Source organism: Siniperca chuatsi, linkage group LG5 (assembly GCF_020085105.1).
Source record: "Siniperca chuatsi isolate FFG_IHB_CAS linkage group LG5, ASM2008510v1, whole genome shotgun sequence".
In the NCBI taxonomy this organism is placed as follows: Eukaryota; Metazoa; Chordata; class Actinopteri; order Centrarchiformes; family Sinipercidae; genus Siniperca; species Siniperca chuatsi.
Genome location: NC_058046.1, coordinates 29484181 through 29503654, shown reverse-complemented (window position 1 = coordinate 29503654; position 19474 = coordinate 29484181). Strand labels below are relative to the sequence as shown.

The 19474-nt window shown below is 40.5% G+C and overlaps 3 protein-coding genes across 9 annotated transcripts in view; 2 read left to right on the top strand and 1 right to left on the bottom strand.

Annotated features, from left to right (window-relative positions):
- The window catches only part of kremen1 (kringle containing transmembrane protein 1), a 59332-nt gene extending 55157 nt beyond the window's left edge, over positions 1–4175 (top strand). For both annotated transcript variants that reach the window (XM_044196964.1, XM_044196963.1), the window contains exons 8-9: positions 49–133; positions 1124–4175. In XM_044196964.1, the coding sequence (XP_044052899.1) occupies positions 49–133; positions 1124–1283 (245 nt within the window). In that variant the 3' untranslated portion in view covers positions 1284–4175. The remainder of the gene's footprint in view (positions 1–48; positions 134–1123) is intronic.
- Positions 4176–8308: 4133 nt separating this feature from the next.
- coq5 (coenzyme Q5, methyltransferase) lies at positions 8309–14713 on the top strand. The gene is made up of 7 exons (XM_044196968.1): positions 8309–8550; positions 9627–9776; positions 9874–10098; positions 11109–11215; positions 11876–11964; positions 13510–13621; positions 14229–14713. The coding sequence occupies exons 1-7, from the start codon at positions 8352–8354 to the stop codon at positions 14328–14330; spliced, it is 984 nt and encodes a 327-aa protein (XP_044052903.1). The 5' UTR covers positions 8309–8351; the 3' UTR covers positions 14331–14713.
- A 145-nt stretch (positions 14714–14858) lies between these two features.
- Positions 14859–19474, bottom strand: part of znrf3 (zinc and ring finger 3) — a 138532-nt gene continuing 133916 nt past the window's right edge. For all 6 annotated transcript variants that reach the window (XM_044196957.1, XM_044196960.1, XM_044196954.1 and 3 more), the window contains one exon: positions 14859–19265. In XM_044196957.1, coding sequence (XP_044052892.1) covers positions 17509–19265 — 1757 coding nt within the window. In that variant the 3' untranslated portion in view covers positions 14859–17508. The remainder of the gene's footprint in view (positions 19266–19474) is intronic.

Below are 19474 nucleotides of genomic sequence, written 5' to 3'. Positions count from 1 at the left end.
ACGATTTGATGTCTGATGTCTTGTTACTGTGTTGCTCCCTCTCTGTAGTGTGGACCATTTACGCTCTGGCTGCTCTCCTCATACTGACAGTCATAGCCATGGTGGCAAAGCTGCTGCTGCATATCACTGTCAAGTAAGTATGACGATGTTTGAGGTGTGCATGATCAACCAAGCATCAAAGCATTCATCTGTAGTATTACGCTTCATTCATGTCATATTGGGAAAAGATGAAAGAACAGGGTGACATTCACCTGTTTAAAGTCCCAGTGTGTTGATTTTTTATTTGATAATCGCATCTTACGAACTTGGGACAACCCCAGTGAAAATGAGTGCATTCTTCAAGTTGCGTTCAGTCAATTCATGATTGGTATGCATTCCTGTCTGCCACAGTGTCTTTACTGATACTAACACTAGAAGTCGCCAAAGCCAGAAATGTTCAAATCCTACCCAGGGGAAATTCAGAGATTCCCCTCACAACAGCAACACAGGCAATCCAAAAGAATACAACATTGAGAGAGAAAACTCGTCTATTGACTTAATATTCTTGGTATTTGTTTAAACATGTTTAAACATTCTTTCTTTTTCCTTAAGTGAAAATGAAAAAAGTTAATAAATCCTCCTTTCTGTCTTTCAGTTTTCTTATTCCCCCTCAAAATGAATGATTCCTAAAATACTGTAGGGACTGACCTGAAATAACTAACTTTTTCACCAAAGGGCACAATATTTAATTAGTTTTTTATGATTTCAAGTGAAATCATCTAAAAACAAAGCACAATCTATGTTACTAACTTATGTAAAGCTGATTTTAGGTAAATACAACTAATTATTTAGATTTTGACCATCAATAGTGGTAGATTGAGTGCAATAAACATCATCAAGTGAAAGATAACAAAACCTATAAAAACATCCACCACTGTAATTACCATTAGTTTGTGTTTTTAATAAACCAGGCATTGAATGAATGCAACATGCACATCACCTTCTTCCTTTAACCCCTTTCCATTATTGTCTTTCCTAATTCTTTTGTTTCCCCTCTCTCATGTTCTACTATTACTCTTCTCTCTCTACCTCTTCTCTGTCTTTACTGTCTCTTATTTCCTCTCCTCCTCATTTTCCCTCTCAGGTCCCCGAACATCCCAGCGGTCAGCGGTTCAGACAGCTGCAGCCAGAGCACGGCGTCCTCTGAGCCTTGGATCATCCTGTACCGACCCTCCACCATTTCTCTCTTCAAGAAGAAGCTAAAGAACCACCACGGCGACCTCAGCCCCCTGGTGGGCAACTAGCGCCACTGCTGCGCTCCACCATTAACCAAACGCTACCGCCACCCACAACTACTCTGTACAAGGGCCGTCAGATGCCAGGCCCTCAGACAATGAAACTCTAAGAGGCGCTACGCTAACAAGCCAACAACTGAGTGACTGCTACTAAATGGCCCGTGGGCCAAAGTGGCTGGGCCCTTCCATCCTGCTCAGCCCCAAAGAGGAGGGGGACAGGCCGGGCTGTCAGTGACCTCAGTGTGGGAGAGCGAAGGATTAGATGGAGGAAGATCTGCAGCTCTGACAAAGATTCAAGGGCGCTTTTAAAATGCGGGAAGCTTCTCTGGTTCAGCGAGGCTCTATTTCCATCACCCACGGATGTCCCTAACAATCAACCTCCAAAAAACCCTTCCAGACTGCAGGCTCACCAGTGAAAACACAACATAGTCGGGTGCAGAATAACGGCTAACTTCACTGTCTGTGTTCAGTTTAGGAAACAGGAAGGTTTACCTCTTCCTGGTGCTTCAGAGTCACAGTGGTAACCAAAATCTTCATGAGTATCAAGGAGAGGATGAAGAAATGGCGTCTTTGATACACATATGCTGTAACACTTAACAGCTTAACAGTTTTGTATAACTCTTTTAACTGCCTCATATGGACAATGAACATTTGCAGCCAAAAACCAGAATCCTCCCATCCAAAGAGTTGTGTATTTATTTGTCTATTTGATTCCATATGCAAAGTTTTTTTTTAATTTTTATGTTTTTTTACATGACAACTAGCTTTCTGAGAAGAGGGGAACAGGACATGGAAGCGTCACAGAAAGTAGATATCACAGCACTTTGGAGATGAATCACTCGCCGTAAAATGAAAAGATCAGAGAGAATGAGAGCATGCTCGCCCACTCGTTCACTCAGCGCTCATGTGGATTTGGGTGGAGAGAAGAAGTAGCGTCGTTCACTGAGGGGGTTGGGTGGTGCAGTTTGCAGACAAACTGCCATTTAGGGAGGAAAGATGTGAGGGCTTTTTCTGCTCGGTTGTGGGTGGGAGTCTTTCCGGTTTGATGGTGTTCAAGTGCCTTAAGGATCTCCTCTTCCCTTGTCTCAGATTCCTCACATCTGTTTCTTTCACGAAGCAGACTGGAGTCCCTCACAAGAGTCTGCACTTCTTTAAAATCAGCGTGGATGTGAAGAGTTTCAGTCCAAAATAGGATTTTCACCACTTTAATGTAAAGTAAAAAATGACGCCACATCTTGTACAGTGATTGAATGCATTAAATATTAGTCTTTTTACACATACACTCAACTGAACACCTCTCAAGACTGGATCTTTTACATTTTTGTTACATGATGGACATTAGATAATGATTTTTTTTTTCCCAAAATGAACACATAGCCTTTTGGAATAGAGCTCTTCATGTAGTAACAGATAAGGCTTAAAAAGAAATGTTTGTTTTTAATTTCTGTGTGTGCTCTTATGTGTAGTCTTGGACATTTACTGAACATATTGTTCACATTAAGTTGTCTTTTGATTACGGGGGGATGAATATTGTTGTATATTATGTAATTCAGTGTGGGAATGATATTTATGTCCGCTCTTTCATTTTGTGTCTCAGCAAAGCATCTGAGAGACCCGTCAAAGTGCTTTTTGTACTTACTCGTCAACTCAGCTCAAAGGTGGAATGCATTTTTTTCTTTCCTTAGACAGCAGTCAATTGCCTAAATTCTATAAGACGCTTCAGACCTGGAAGCTTTTACTTGTCAGCTTGATTTCAGGCCAAAAGGTTGAGCGCAAACAATATACCCAAACAGAAATCTAACCAAAAGCACTCAATGGTATTATGCACAAGCTGACAGCAGGTTTGCAGCTGTGACGGTTTTCTGTGCATTGCTGTGACATTTAAGCTACTTGTGAAAGGTCAAAATCTACTAGTTTGCCATTGGCATAGTAATTGGCCTTTCCTGTCGTGGGACTGAATGTTAGCAGGGGTTTCTGCAGATGGTCGCTCCAAAAATCTTCTAATCGCTGACAGGATTAATAAAGAAGAGGTTTGAAACGTCAATGCACTTAAATTTACTTCTACTTACAAGTCGAAACAGTACTTATTCACTTTTGCATTGAGTTTCAGTGAAAAGAAAAAAACCTAAATGTACTTTGTGCAGCAACCTGAGCACTTGACACAGAAGGTTATATTTTACGCATGATGCAGCCTCACAGTGACATTCAAGTCAAAAGATTTATAGTTTTCCAAAATCAGACTCAATCTCAAATCAGAATTTGAAACCCATAAAAAATATGAAGAACCTTTCTTCCCCAATCAGACCTTTGTAAAAATGGGACTCTGTTCTATGTTCTGCCTGTCTGCTCAAGTGTAACTCATGTTAATTATTGCAAGACAAGAGCACATGCCCTTGGGTCTGTGATGTTCAGAGCAGACCATGCATAGAGAGAGGGAGAAAAGAGAGTCTAGATGTGAGAGCGATGGGAAATTAATGTGCATTCAAAACAAACACAAGCTAACGAAATCTGACAGTTAAAATCTAACAAGGGCATATTTGTTTGGATAGCCTGGTGAATTATGCAAACTCCCATTTTCTGTCCCATCCTCCAGTCAATCGGAAAATTCCACGCTATCTTCTGAGCGGTGGAAACTGTCTTATCCAAAACTGTAGTTGATGTGAATGTCCTGTAGTGCTCGATGCGTGAAAACACCAGAAGCGAAATGATCTGGAGTGGCCAAAACATTGTTTTCATGAAATTGTAAATAGCAAAATAGTGAAATGTTTAATTTATACAGTAAATTATTGTTATTTTGTATGTGAATGGGATATAATCTATCTTTTGTATAAGTGAAGTACCTTTGTAGTTTTATTTAATGTGTCCTGGTTGCAAAATAAACACTGTATGCATGTTTCTTAAGCTTGTATTGTACTTGTTCTTTTGTTTCATTCCGTCCTCTTAATAAAACACCATTTATTCCATAATCGTACACAATATTACGTACACACGTGGCTGAGAAGCATATGGGCCAGAAAAAACGGATCAAGCTAATCCCATTGACTTTTTCATTTGAAACCATTCCATTTGAAAAAATAGATTCAGGCTTTAGTGTTTGCATGGTGGGACATCTGCACCCCCTTCTCCCTTTTTCTCTGTGGAGCTAAATACTTATCAGATATGTGAAATGACTCCCAGACTGTTTGGAGATGCACACACACGGAGGGAGGATTTGAAGTGCCATGTGTAACCTATTGGTTCCCCTCCGGGATGAGGTCAAGCATGCAACCTGCACATTTTAGAGGGGAACAGCAGGAGTTCAGCTTTACAACTGGAACACCATGAAAAAAACAAACATGGAAGGACGTGTAATAAGCTGGAACACTTGGGATGTATGCAACGATGATTTCCTAATTCATGAAAGGTGTTTCTGTGTTTCTTTCATCTAGTGCTCACTCTGAAACTGTTTAAGGGCTGGTTTTGTTTCTGAGAAACTCGGCAGGAGCGTGTGCTCGCTATTTGTTGTTTGCAAGACAATTGCAACTCCAGGTAGAAGCAAAATAATCCTCTAAAATGTTTGCAAGTGCTTCCAAACAGGGTCCTATGGAAGTGCATTTGCAATAAGGAGGACTCACAATTTGTCAAAAAAGGTTTCCTGAAAAATGTCTTGGATGTACAGGAGGCCTAAGACTTCCAAAGCTCCCAAATCAAGTTACCTGTGAACCTCTGAGGCTTCTGACGGAACCACATTTTACAGCAAAAACCTTGTGCAGAACTTGTTTCATAATATAATAATCCTACTGATGCTCTCAAACATGATAAGTCACTCAGGAAACACAGAGCTTCAGGCGTGACAGGCCTACTGGCGGAAGGGGGGCAAGACTTTTTTTTGTGGGCCCTCTTCCCCAGTCACTGAATAATATAATCAGTAATACTGTTAATAAACACAGTATAGAAATTACGAAAAGTATGCCTACTGAATCATATAGAAAATCGGAACACTAGTTCACAGTTTATTATCTAAGGCCCTCTGTAATTGTACTATAATATTCCTATCATCTCTGTCTGGACTTATGAACATATGTGGTACAGTTTAGTAACAACGAGCTGAAAATACTGTAATACTTAAAATACCACATTCTAGCATTTACACCTCCTATACCTCGAGGCTTACCCAACGTTATCTTAAATTTATCATATAATAGGGTACCTACTCAAGAGTGAGTTTATGATATTTTTCTCATATGATATCAGTATATTATAGGATGGAGACTGTCAGTCTCCAGATAACGGGGAGGAGATTTGTCTGCCAGTCACAGGTGCTGCTGCTGCAGCAGCCAAAGCTCAAAAGAGTAGTATTCATAAAATCAGAATCATCACATCCAGCCTGGTGTTACTGGACTAGTTTACCACAGAGAAACAAGAGGCCATGCAAGGCAATAATCCACACAATAATCTGCCAACATCAACATCACGTCAGTACCAAGGAGAGCGCACGCCACTGGTCTGAATTTATCAATAAACAAGATTTTACTCTGTAAAATCAGCAACAAAAAATAGCATCCTTACTGTCAACAATTTGATTACAGTATGAATAAAAACAGCTGTATTGCCGGTTTATCGCTTACACAATAAGATTAACAGTTTTTCAGCCACAAATCCACACTAGTTTCTCTGTTGCTGTCACTCTCGCAAACACAAAGAAACACACACACACCATTTTTTCTTTCACTTACCAAGGTTCAACCTCGTAATAATGAATTATTCAGTTAACTCCAAACAAACTAAATGTGTCCTCCAGTTCAATACTAACCTGCCTATGAGTCTGAAAACTTTGCAAAAAGAAGCTTCTCCACCTTAATGTGTCTTTGCATCAGATTTCTTTTCCCATTTTGCAAACTGAATTGATTATAAAATTAAGTATTTTTGAAAAATCTATTCACTCAGTGTTTTCAAAATGCATTTTAAAGACTACATACACCGCCTAAACAGCAAAGCAAAACGAAGATCAGGGGGCTCCTTCAAGGGGTACCAGATAGACAATACTGTAGGAACACGACGATGCCACCAGAATAGGGAAAACAGCAGATGTTTAGCCCACTGCATGATACTAAATACGATTGTTAAAATATATTTACAGAATACAGTAGTGTGTTTTAAATTAGTAAAAAAAATAGTAGAACAGTAGAATTTAATTTATGGTCGTTCCCTCCCTGCCCCCACCCCATAATACCCACTATAGGCTTCAAGTTATTTAGACATTAAATTCTTTCATCTTCTATCAGAAACGCACATTCCGGTACAGGAAACTAGAAACAGCAAATGATGCTCTTACTCCCTCTACTGGTGATATGATGTCTGACCACATTTCCTCCAAAGTACCCCAGTAATATTGCTTGGTACCACCGGTATCTCTTTTTTTGCTTGCAAGTTTGATAAAATAATCTTTATTAGCCACAAACAACCAGAAATGTCACAAATAATGTTGAATTTCTAAGGTTTCTTAGCTGAGGATTTGTAGGGCCTCCATTATAAGTTCTGTCATCCGTACAACCACAGTAAGATCTCAAATCATTGTGGCCTTCTACGCATCCTCCCATTAACCCCAAAATGTTTTTTCCTCAAAAGCAATTGTGCGACTGTAACATTAATCCTCAACTAAGAGTCGGAGCCTTATCAGCACTCCTCTGGGTCCCCGTGAAAAAGCCTTGGCCTGCAGATCCCACTCCGGTCAACCTTCCCATAGCCAAGGAAAAGAGAGCGATGTGAACTGATCCCTCTGATCCGAGTCGACCAGTAATTGAGGCAACAATAGGACAATACATCGCAGGGTCTGGTTACTGTCAGAATGAGAAAGTGAGAAGAATGGAAGACAATATCTGCCACTTTCTGCACTCAGGGTACTGAAGTCAGGTAGATTAGGAGAGAGGTACTGTTAGGGGAAAAAAATGGTCTCCCTTGATAAATTTGAAAAAGAAGTGTGTGAACGAGGTTTACTGGCTGTGTAGGAACTTGTCTGTTTTGATCTGCCTCGCTCTGCAATATTGTCCCTGGTGCAATTAAAGCACTCTCATGCCCTTCAGTGGTTTAGAGTACATGCATTGGCCTGTTTAATGCTTGAGATTTTCCTTCTATTGGTGTAGCTTTATGCTGCTGAAAGCTGTTTATATACACTACGTTTTTACCTCTTCCTTCAGGACAGCTGATAAGTGCTGAAAATAATCAAGAACCATTTAGATAATTGTATTATCATTTAAGTCACTGGCTCCAGCTTCCCAAATGTGAGGATTTGCAGCTTTTCTCTGTTTTACATCATTGTAAATTGGATAAGCTGCAGCTCAGATGGTAGAGCTGGCTGGCGATTAATTGTGCAGTTGGTGATTTTATTCCCCTGCTCCCACTGTCTACATGCCAAAGTGTGCTTGAGTAAGACACTGAAGCCCAAATTGCTCCCCAAATATATGTATTTTTTAAAGAAAATGTCTGAAAATTAATATAATGCAGCACTACAGTTCATTATATTATATATGATTAGCAATTATTCCATTGGCAATGAGATACCTCAGTGTATAAAAATGTACACATCCAAACTACACTCAGTTGCCCATAGATCCTGCAATAAATCCTACCTTCATGAAGGTTATAGTGTTTAGTCTAACCTCACTGATTTAAAACATAATTTTAAAAAATGCAAATTATAACGCATTGCATCATAGACTGTAACCTCCAAAATGACCATAAAAGTTAATTTAATATCTCCCTAAAATATGTGTTAGACTGCATTAGTTTAACGTTGTAGCTTACTTAATAAACAGCCAATGTGTACAGGTATAGGCTCTGTGTCCAGTTAGACTAGAGTAGAGCATAAAAGAAGCACATGTAAGTCCTCTATAGAAACCTAATAAAATAATAACGAAGAATGCAGCGTATTCTATTGTGGCAATGTGTAACAATTCTGTGATAGTCGATGTCTTTGGTACGAAATTACAAAAAATATTGTACAACCCACAGGAATTCTGTAAAGTATCAAGTCTGAAAAAATGTTACCGTCGCCTGTGAATGACGACAGACTGTCGCATAGTTGTATAATCAGGCAACATGGCCGCATCCATGAGACTGCTGGTCCGGAGGGTGATCCGTCTTTCTCATAGAAATATTAAAGTTACCGCTGCTGGAGTTTCAGGTCGGTCAGGTTGCTGTTGGGAGCCGTCGTCCTGTCGTTTTAGCGATGCAGCCGGAGAAAGAAGTACACATTTTGGTTTCGAAACGGTGCCAGAGACAGAGAAGGCGAAGAGAGGTGAGTTACAGCAAAGCTTACAAACAGATGCGTTCTGAACAGACTAGGACAACAAACTTCGTTCAGAAATCTTGCTGTTTAAAAGTTCGTTGCCTCTCGGTAAACGTACACACCCTCAGTGACGGGGTTTGAGATGTTTTGGGGATCGCGAGGATTTGCTGGACAATTCGGCATACAATTGATCCAAGAAGTGGCACTTCTGTTTAAAAAAACCTCTAAAAATTAAGGAGGTAGGCATTAATTAGTATAGCGTTTTAAATCATATAGTATCAGCAGTGTTGTTTTCATGGGTAAGCAAAGGAATAGAATTTGAGGGTTTTTTTATCGAGTCTGTAGAAACAGATGGCGTGTCGGACAGAAATATGCATGCAGCATATTCTGTGGATTGTTATCAGACTGATATTTTGGTATTTTGCTATAGTCATGAACATGCAGACACATTCCTTCATCAAAGTGGTGCGTGTCATAATTTAATGGTAGGAATATAAAACAATTTCCTATACTTATACCATAGCATACCTTACACCATTAGACCATACCTCTAGAAACCATAATCAAATTAAAATGTTATTTTGTTTGACCATTTAGATTTTATGACATTTATATTACTACATTTTATATAGATTACTTATTAAAAGTTTTGGAGTGCTTACAACACAACACAGATTATGCATGCATGAACATAAAGAGCATTCACCAGGTTGATGATTTTTTGGGGGGCGTGGTGTCAGGTAGGAATACAAACTCTGTTCGGTCTGCAATTGATGCTTGACTCCTGCTGCAGAGTACACACTATCTTTATTGACATCAAACTCAAATGTATTTCTCACTTCAAATGTATAAAATACAGTTAAAATAAAAAAATTCCTGGACCAGAGTATAAAACTGACAAAACGTCACACAAAACATAAAAGCATCAAGAGAAAAAACATCTAAAGTATATTGGTGCATGAAAACCTGAGTGCAATAGAATATCTGAGTATGATCAAATAAAGTATAGCAGAGTAAAAACATAAAATACACCCTAAACAGCTCCCAGTGAGACAGACGTTCTCTCTTTCTCTTTGCTTTTTCAGTGTATAAGGTGTTTGAGAATGTGGCGCAGAAGTATGACATTATGAACGATGCCATGAGTCTGGGGATTCATCGAGTGTGGAAGGACATGCTGCTGCACGTCATGCACCCACAGCCCGGGGTGCGACTCCTGGATGTGGCGGGTGGAACAGGTAAAGCGGTTTGCCTGCACCTCTGCAAAACATCAAACTGAAACCCCGACTGGTGTCACACTTCTGTTTTGTTTGTTTGTTTGACCCTCCCCTGCAGGTGACATCGCCTTCCGTTTCCTGGAGTACGTTCGTTCCCAGCAAGAGCGGCAGAAGCGGCGGGCGGCGCGGTCCATGCAGACGCCATCGTGGCAGGACATTTCCAACAACTACTCCACAGAGGATGAGGACGGGCCCAAGGAATCCAGGGCTGTGGTCTGTGACATCAACAAAGAGATGCTGAAAGTGGGCAAGCAGAAAGCTGAAAGCGTGGGCATCAGTGCTGGTAAGTTTTTGACTGTAAAACTGCTTCAAGTGTGCTCGAGCCAGACATCTGATCCCTGCGTTTTCCCTCAAGTGGGAGGTTTTAGTGAGCATGTTTACATGTACACAGATCAGGTTTTTGGGATATCCCATTCACGTTACTGTGCGTATAAAGATCCTATAGTTACAGGAGCCTGGATAAACCCTTATCCTTGTTTTGAGGAAGCCAGATATATGAGTTGTTCGGAAAGAAACTGAGATACTGTAGCATGTAGATAGATATCTTATCCAGGTTGTCTGCAGGGCTGTATATCAAACCTCAACCACCTTGTGAGAACCGACCGAAATGTGTCCATAAAAACATAGAGTATCAAAAACTGCACAGTGTTGAAAGCTGGCATTGTCAGAATCTTGTTTAGTTATTCTTTGATCAGACACTGTCAGATTTAAATCATAATTTTGCTCTTTTGAATGTATATTATTTGGGCAAAGTTCATGATGTGATCATTTCTATCAAAGGCAGAAGGAGACTCGTGATATGGAAACTAGTGTGCATGTAAATGTATTCAGTGAAATAATCCGTGTTTATTGAGCTCCGAGTGTTAGCTGTAGAGTTATCACTGAAAACTCTACAGCTGTGATTTGACTGGATGTCAACATTCTCAGATGATTTAATATAAATTCAATTTGTGCAGACATTTAGTTCCAAACATTCAAATGACACTCCAGAGTACAGCACACATACTGAAGTGCAGATACAGAACAATTTGAATTATATAAGTGTGTGAGATTTCTGTGCAACCATGCGTGACCTGAACATAATAAGTGTTGCAAGATTATGAAACAGAGCGATTGGTATAAAACTGTCACATGTTTACAAACTGGAATTACAGCTACTAGTGCATCAAAACTGCGATCAGCACACAGCACTTGGAATCTGAGTAGAAAGCGAAGTTGGTCTTTAAAATAAAGATACCAGTAGACAGTTTGTCATTTTGACTCTCTGTGTCTTTGTATGCTGATGTGTATCAGGTCTGTCGTGGGTGGTGGGGGATGCAGAGGAGCTGCCCTTTGATGATGACCAGTTCGATATTTATACCATCGCCTTTGGCATTCGAAACGTCACTCATATAGATCAGGTAACTGACCCGACCATTACTACAGCTTTTCTCTAATGCACAGATGGCCGTTTAAAAGACGACAGCTCTGCACTTAGTGACATCAGCCTGTTAGTGGAACAGAGTTAACAAGCAGTGTGTCATTCAATAGGATGCTGAGCTGCTACCTGCTTTATAGACACCAGTACTGTCAACTTTCTGACTGTGATCTATTTGATAAAATGTGTTAGAACAATATACAAAGAAAGAGATAATAAAGTAATAAATCTGTATGCAATACGTTGATTCACATGCGTTAAATTCTTTAAAAATTGTCATTTTAGGTTACATTTTATGTTACACCTAAGATTACATTTCCATCTCGTGCACATGCATTAAGATGACTCAGTTAAACATTGTTTTGTCAAATTGCAGCAACTAACGATTATTGTCATTACTGATTTGTCTGTCTGTCTTTAAAGTTTCCTAAATCCAATGATACTCAATTTACAATGACATTAAACATGGGAAAAGCAGCAAATCCTCACATTTAAGAAGGTTTAACCAACAAATATTTAGCCTTTTTGCTTGATAAATGATTAATTGATCATTAAAATTAAGTTAATTAATTATTATTTAATTAAGCTGATTAATAATGTGTTGTTTGACTAATGATGCCAACACGAATTCTTCCTTTTTTAGGCACTGCAGGAGGCTCTGCGGGTCCTGAAGCCTGGCGGCAGGTTCATGTGCTTAGAGTTCAGCAAAGTGACAAATCCTGTATTGGCACGGTGAGGAGGAGTGTTTGCTCATGATGGATGACTTGGTGTGAATATGAATCAACCTTGTAAATCTCAGAAGGTCTCTGTAGATTTATTACTGCCATCACAAATCCAGCAACACATTTTAACAGCTGCAGCTTGTTTTCGCTCCTGGAGGTTGTTGTGTGCTTATGTGGTACATCTTTCGTTTGTTAAGTGTGTTACCTACTGAAAAGCAGCTAATAGAATTTTCCTAAAAAATGATAAATTGAGACATTTCCCATATATGCTCCTCCTCAGCTTTACTAAACATAAATGTTCAAAGATATTTATTGATATATATTTTTATTATCTGACTGGCTTTTGTGTCCTTCCATAATCTGCAAATTTGAGAGACTCAACAACCTTTTGCTTCGTGTGGTTTGGACGAATACTGCCCTCTTCTAAATAAGACGGTGTAGTCCCTCATTCGTCCAGGAGTGTTCCATCGTAGAAAAGGTTTCAGTCGTAGTCATCTGGACACTGTTTTCAGAATTTAAACAGAAATGGTTGTCTGAGATTCAACTTGCCAACTGTTTACCACAGTGTATTAACACCTTGGTCAAGCCAATCATATGCTAATCAGGTTCTTAACAGTGATGAGGGAGGTGCAGCCAGAAAACAATAGGCCTGATTACTGGGCCATCATGGAAACAAAAGAAGGTCAGTTTCAGGTGAAACTAGGCAGGGCAAACAGCAGACACTCAGGTAGACTCCTTCCTGAGGGCAGGGCTTAAGCAACACAGAGTAGCTTAAATTTCTGAGTTCTCAGACCATTTTCACAATTGAGAATGACTTCCGGATGGGAGCCGAAACGTCTTGATTCTGAAAACAGTGTCCAGATGACTACGACTGAAACCTTTTCTACGACTGCCCTCTTCTGGTTTTGTACTTCAAAGCAGTTCAGCCTGTTATTTGTGACCTGGCTGCATAGTACCATAGAGCATGGGTGGCCAACCTTGTGCCACGGAGGGCCAGTAGTCTGTGGAGGGTTTCACTCTAGCCAACGACTCCAACCTTAGCACTCCTTGAAGTGGAGAGGAAGAATTCATTAGTGAACTCACCTGTTGAGACGACCAGTTTGAATTAAAACCTGCAGACTGTTGTCGCTCCATGGCTCATGGTTAACTACCCCTGCTGTAGAGGCTTGATGAGGCTGCCAGTCTTTTAGGTGAGGTCAAATAATCCCACATATGCCTCAAAAGCAGCACGTTTTATATTTACAGATATAAAAATGCTACATGTAATGGTTTTAACGGGCCAGTCAGTAATTCTCTGACTAAATAACTCATTAAACTGCAGATGTTTTTACAAATGTAATTGAAGTTTGACTTAAAAATAATAATAATATAAAGCATTTTTTTGCTGATTTACTCTACCTAAACAAATAGTTTAGGAACAACAATTTTAAATTAGAAATGTAGACGTAGATGAAGTCCATGTATGATAGAAAAATTAGGGATTGGCAGCAGGTTCCAGCTCTGGGAAAGCAGCTTTTGGCTCCCCTGCTAACTTGTATCCTGTTTCCTTTTTCAGGCTTTATGACGCATACAGTTTCCAGATGATCCCAGTTTTGGGAGAGGTGATCGCTGGAGACTGGAAGTCATACCAGTATCTGGTAGAAAGCATTCGCAAGTTCCCAGACCAGGTGAGAAAAATTCATTCTTTTATTTCTGTCTTCCCATGATTCACTCCAAGTTAGGGCTATTTTAAATAATTTTTTATTCCCCGTTTGATTGTTCAGATCATCAGATTATACAATTTTCCATCATGTTGCTTCTGTCATTTAAGTTTGATGTTTTTGCTCATCATATTTTTCTTGTATTGATGTTTTCATTAGACATTTTTTAGGCTTTTTTCACAAATTATTATTATTATTATTATTAATTTAGCTACTGAGACTGCAACTAATGACCAATTTAATTATTCTATCGACTGTTTTTTCCAATAATTGATTCAATGTTTAGCCCTTAAATGACATAAAAAGTCACAAATGTCCACCACGTCCTCAGAGTCCAAGGTAACGTCTTCAAGTGTTTTGTCTGACCAGCAAATATTACATTTATATAAATAATGAATTTATACAGAGGAAAGCGGCAAGTCACAGTTAGAAACTGGAACTTTGTTTTTACGTGATACATTTTTTGATCTGTTTTAATTATGTGATACCAACATTGAATCCAGAAAGTGACAATACTGCAAATAGTCAGATTGGTGTTTGGTAAGTCATTTCCTTTGTTCTTATTCTTCTGCAGGAGGAATTTAAACGAATGATTGAGGACGCAGGTTTCTACTGTGTGCAGTACTACAACCTCACTGGCGGAGTTGTGGCTCTTCACTCTGGTTTCAAGCTGTGAGATGCACTCCTAACACCTCCTATAAAAAGCAAAAAGACTCTTTCAGGCTTTTCTGCCTGTATGACAAGCTGTAGCCATGCAGAGTTCACAGGCATGAATTTCAGAGCTGTTTTCTGCAGGTGTCACTGCACAATGACAGAATCAGAGGTCAGTGGACATATTTATTGACTGTATTTTTTTTCTCCATCAAACTGTACTGAATACCTATATTAGTGTAAAGAATGCCACACTAAGAACAAAATGTCACGGTATCAGTGTTAAGACTACTGGAAAGTGATTTCAGTCAGTTTAGAATTATTTTTAACAGCTACGTTTTGGCTCCGATAGGTGTATCAGGTTAATAACAATAATAATAATAATATATTAAAACTTGCAAAAGTCGATCTCTGTCTGAATGGATTATTCTCAAAGCTACAGAAGGCAAACTAACTATTACTACTAATACTATTACTACAACTACTAACTTTTAGAAAGCAAAAATCTCAATGTGGAATGCAAATAATGGAAAGGAGGACACCACAACATCAGTTACTTGAATAAAACTGTATATTTTACAGATCTTTGTACACTTTAATTACAAAACTGTATGGTACTAAAGTTTTAAAATCAGTTTTTTGGTCAGAGAAGATTTAATCGTCTTGTGTGCAATTACCATGTATATACAAAGTCTCATGTTAGTGATTTTTCTCAAAATAAAAAGCAACCAAATAACTCAAACGTTCATACACTCTGAACATAAGACATGGCTTAAAGATAAATATATTAGTAAATAAATATTCAGAGAACATATTTCCATTTATGAAATGTGTTTGCTATACAGGTACAGAAATATACACAGATTGATTTCTAGCCTTTTTTAAACATTTGTAATGGTAATGACAGAAAATAATTATATTCTTAAAAAATTAAAAAATATTAATTTTTGTACATATTTTAATCTTAAGTGCTAGAAACAATAACAAAAAAATTAAATAGTGACTCAAGTACCCCAAAATGTTATATTTGCAGTAGGTACATATCTCTATGCAAAAGGCAAGATTAGATTCTCACTTGATTACAGCACTGGGTTAACTTATAAATAGGGTTATTTCAGAAAGTTTTCCTCTGTGTAGAGAATGTGTATATTTCATAGAAACAGTATAAAAACAGTCTGCAGGACAAACAGAAAGGCATGAATGACAAGCATTGATATCACGAATATGTATTATGCATGGCACGATATGATTCAAACAGATACTGTGGTATGTATAACTGCATCGATTAAAAAAAAAAAAAAAAAAAAAAAGTCACAGTACAGTAGGAACCCTTATGAAATATGAGTCTTTTCCAGCTACTTTCCTTTGGCCTTTTGATACATGCTAGAACCTTTTTATAGATATTTATTAGAGCATACCTCATTGAGGAAATTGGGTAAGTGACAGCAAAAATACACTTAAGGGCTTCAAAACAAGAGGTAGGCTGCGTTTCATTAGTCGTTCAACATGCCCTCAGGGGGAATCCCCGCCACCATCATAAGAGTCCTTCCATTTGTCTGAAAAACTGAAGTGAACTTAGTGAGATCAACCCTCGGAGGGCTGAGGGAGCAGTCAACAATGATCACTCAGAGGTGTACATCACCCACAATGCAATGAAGTTATGCATTTGCTGCAAGAAAATACGTCCATTGTTAGGTGGCAGTAATGTGCATAAAACTCCTGTTGCCTAGTTAGCAGATAGTGTTATTTTTTGCAGCAAAAGTATCAGTGAGATATTACTTTTTAATGATAATAAACTGCTCGGCGGCAGTTCGCAATAAACCAAACGCTTTACCTTTAGTTATGCGTTTACATTATCTGTAAACGCATGGAAAAATAGTTTTGCAAGATATTATAAACCCGTAGCAATAATAGTTATGATAATCACGACACTGATGCAGCTAATTACAAAGTGCCTACATATTGCAAGTATACGCAGAAGATGCCTTCGCCTCATTGAAATTAGTCTGCAGGGATTTCTGATGATTTGTAATATGCAGTATAGCCCTAAGCTTACAACTGGCGATCGATTTGTGATAGTTTGGGCTGAAAGTGTACAGGGGCAGGTGCGTTCCATTTAAATCCACTGCCCACTCTCCCTCTGCTCTCCAAGTGGCCTCAATGCGACGTATGTGGGACGTAATACCAAGGGCTGAGGGGAAGTGGAACTACTAAGGAAATGCAGCCGTAGAGTGCTACTCTACTTTTGAAGAAATCTACTGACCCCGAGACACTGTCACTCTAGTCTGGAGTTTGACTAAAAGTGATGCAGTGTCTTTAGATATTGCTACAAATAGCTTACCAGCAAAAGGCTTTCATGTTGCTCTGGCACATCTCATACAGATAGGCCACTACTGGACAAAAATGCAATGCATAAAACAAATTCTGTATTAAATTGAATAGAGACCAGTGTCAGCCTTGCATTCACATTTCTATGCATTTTCTGTAATATATAGCTTCTTCTCCTCAGAGAAATGTGTGGGTCACAGACACTTAGAAAGACCCATTTCCCTGCTCTTGAAAAATGTTTTTTTTCTTAAAAAACAACAAAAAAAAACAAACAATCATGTCTTTCTGTTTTGGTATAGCTATGTCCGTACAACCTATTTGAGTTGGTGGTTGAAGCTTTATAGGCAGTCAGTGTTCATGTGCGCACATATATGTAGATGTTTGTGAATTAAGAGTATACTTTTTTTGTTGAGAAAAATCTCAGATTCCTAGATCTTGCACAAAAGTCTAGATATCTTGTACTTGACAAAATCTGAAAAAAATCTCACAAGACATGGACCCGGATTACTTAGCGCTGAAGGGACCTAACCCTTGATGACAGCAGACAGTCTGCAAATAGATGCCAATACCAGCCTACTTCTAGTTTCAGTTAACAACCTCCATCCATATTCGTAGTATCACTTTGTCTCAGTGCTCTGGTAACATAGTTTGGTGCTGAGACGTTTGTGGCCACAGGAATGAACTTGATACACTGTATATCTAGAAATGACAGGCCATTTCAGTAGAAAGCCACACAATCTAAGATGATAACATTCAGCGCTCAGAGAGCAAGGTTAGAACAAGGCAGCTGAGGGTTTCAATGATTGACTGACTGACTGACTGACTGATACGGTACCAAATACATACTTTTGAGTCCCTTCTCTCTGGGCTCAAGTTCATACACCCAGACCTCCCTCATTTGTTGAAGTACTGCTTCCCATTGCAGTGTGGCTTGCAGAGAGCTGAGGGTGGAACAAAGCCCTGGTCTCCTCCTCCTGAGGGTATGGCTGACCTCTAAACTGTCCTGAGGTGAAGTACCCCTCCCTGGGCTCATGTCGCTCCCCTGTCCGCACCTCTGCCTCCACTGTGACACTGATGGGCAATAAACTGCTCTGGGTCTCTGCCCCTGTGCCCAATTCACAATCTGTGTCCTCAGGAATTATGGGTATTCTCTGGTTGAGTTCGCAGCAGCCCTGTCCAGAGCAGGCATCGGAGTCTGCATGGGCATACTGCACATTGACAGCGTAGTCCTCGGTGTAACGCCCTGCTGCGGCCCTGTGGACCTTCATCTCTTTGTAGAAGCAGCAAGGCAGCCCTTCGTAGCTCACCTGCTCTGAGGAAGGGCACATGTGCTCAGGAGCAAAGTAGTTCTTGGAGGTTGAGTTCTGAAAGTCCATCCCCCTGTGAAAGCGTCCTGTAGCCAGAGGCCCAGCTTGGTCCAAGTCCTGCCCTTTGCACTCCACATTTGGAGGAAGCACCTCAAAGCAGCAACTGCAGGCTGCAGCCCCAAGCTCCCCTGACTCCTCCTGCGCCCCTTTTCCCCTGTCTGCTCCGGTAGCCTCTGGAGCTCCGGCTGAGGTAGTGCTAGTGTTGCTGTTCTCCCTGGGTTCCAGTGATGAGCGACTGCTGTAGTTGGGCTCCAAACTACAGTTGGAGAGGTGGTCCCCCGAGTTATATCCCGAAGCTCCAGGAGGGAGCTGGAGACAGTCATGTCCCAAGGGAGCAGGGGATGATGAGTCCTCAGCAGGAACTGTGGTGCAAGCTGCAGCCCCTGCTTCCCCCGTGGAGCCCCTACACGGACTCTTACTCCGGTAGACATAAGGATCGTAGTCACTGCTCAGCGAGCTGCGGAAGGTAGAGCAGCTACCGTACACCCCCTGGTTGCTGACCTCGGTACAGTCCAACATGGAGTCGCTGGAGGAACAGTGGCACTGGCCTGAGCTGCTGCTGCTGCTGTCACTACCAGGGCAGTCAGCAAGGTAACCACTGCACACTGAGCGGTGGCCATGGTAACAGCTCAGGCCAGAAGTGCTGCCAGTATCACCTATCCTTGAAGAAGAGGCAGGTGCCATGTGTACCACTGTGGGGTATAACAGCCCCTGCTGAAAGGCCCTGCTGTGGTGGCCCTTGTGGGCCCCTCCTCCTCCACCACCACCAAGCTGCCCTGCCATAGCAGGCCCTTGGCCACCCTCAGGCTGTTGAGGGAAAGTCAACCCCTGAAAATAGTAGTGCTGGTACATAGTCTCGTACTGCGAGAAGCAGGCTGCTCTGGAAAAGTTGCGACCATGGAACTTGGGTCGTTTAAAAGCAGCATGATGCGGCTGTGCTGGGTAAGCGGGGGGTCCTCGGTGCTCTAATCCGCAGTGGTGGGGGTTGAGCGAGTGGTCCAGATGAAGGGTGGGGTGGTAGCTCCGGAGAAAGGCAGACGTTGATTGGGGTGGGTACAGACCTTGAGGATCTGGGTGCTGGTCCACAGTAAGCACGGTGATGGGGTTGCCGTGGGGGTCCATGCTGGTTCTGGTTGGGTAGGCTGTCACCTGGCCAGCACGGTGCACCCTGCCGGGATAATGGACTGGCAGCACCACCCGCTGCCGGCTGTGGACTGGGTTGCCAGGGTCCATACATGCTGGTCCTGGATTTCCCTTCTTTTGCTCTGTGCAAAGAAATAATTTAACATTTAGAATCTCTCAATGAAAAATAACTTTATGAATATCTTTTATAACCAGGGAACATCTTTTTCCTTCAACGAAATAATTCAATTCAGTTTTATTTATATAGCACCAATTCATAACAGAAGTTATCTCATTGCACTTTTCCTATAGAGCAGGTCTAGACCATACTCTTTATAATATTATTTACAGA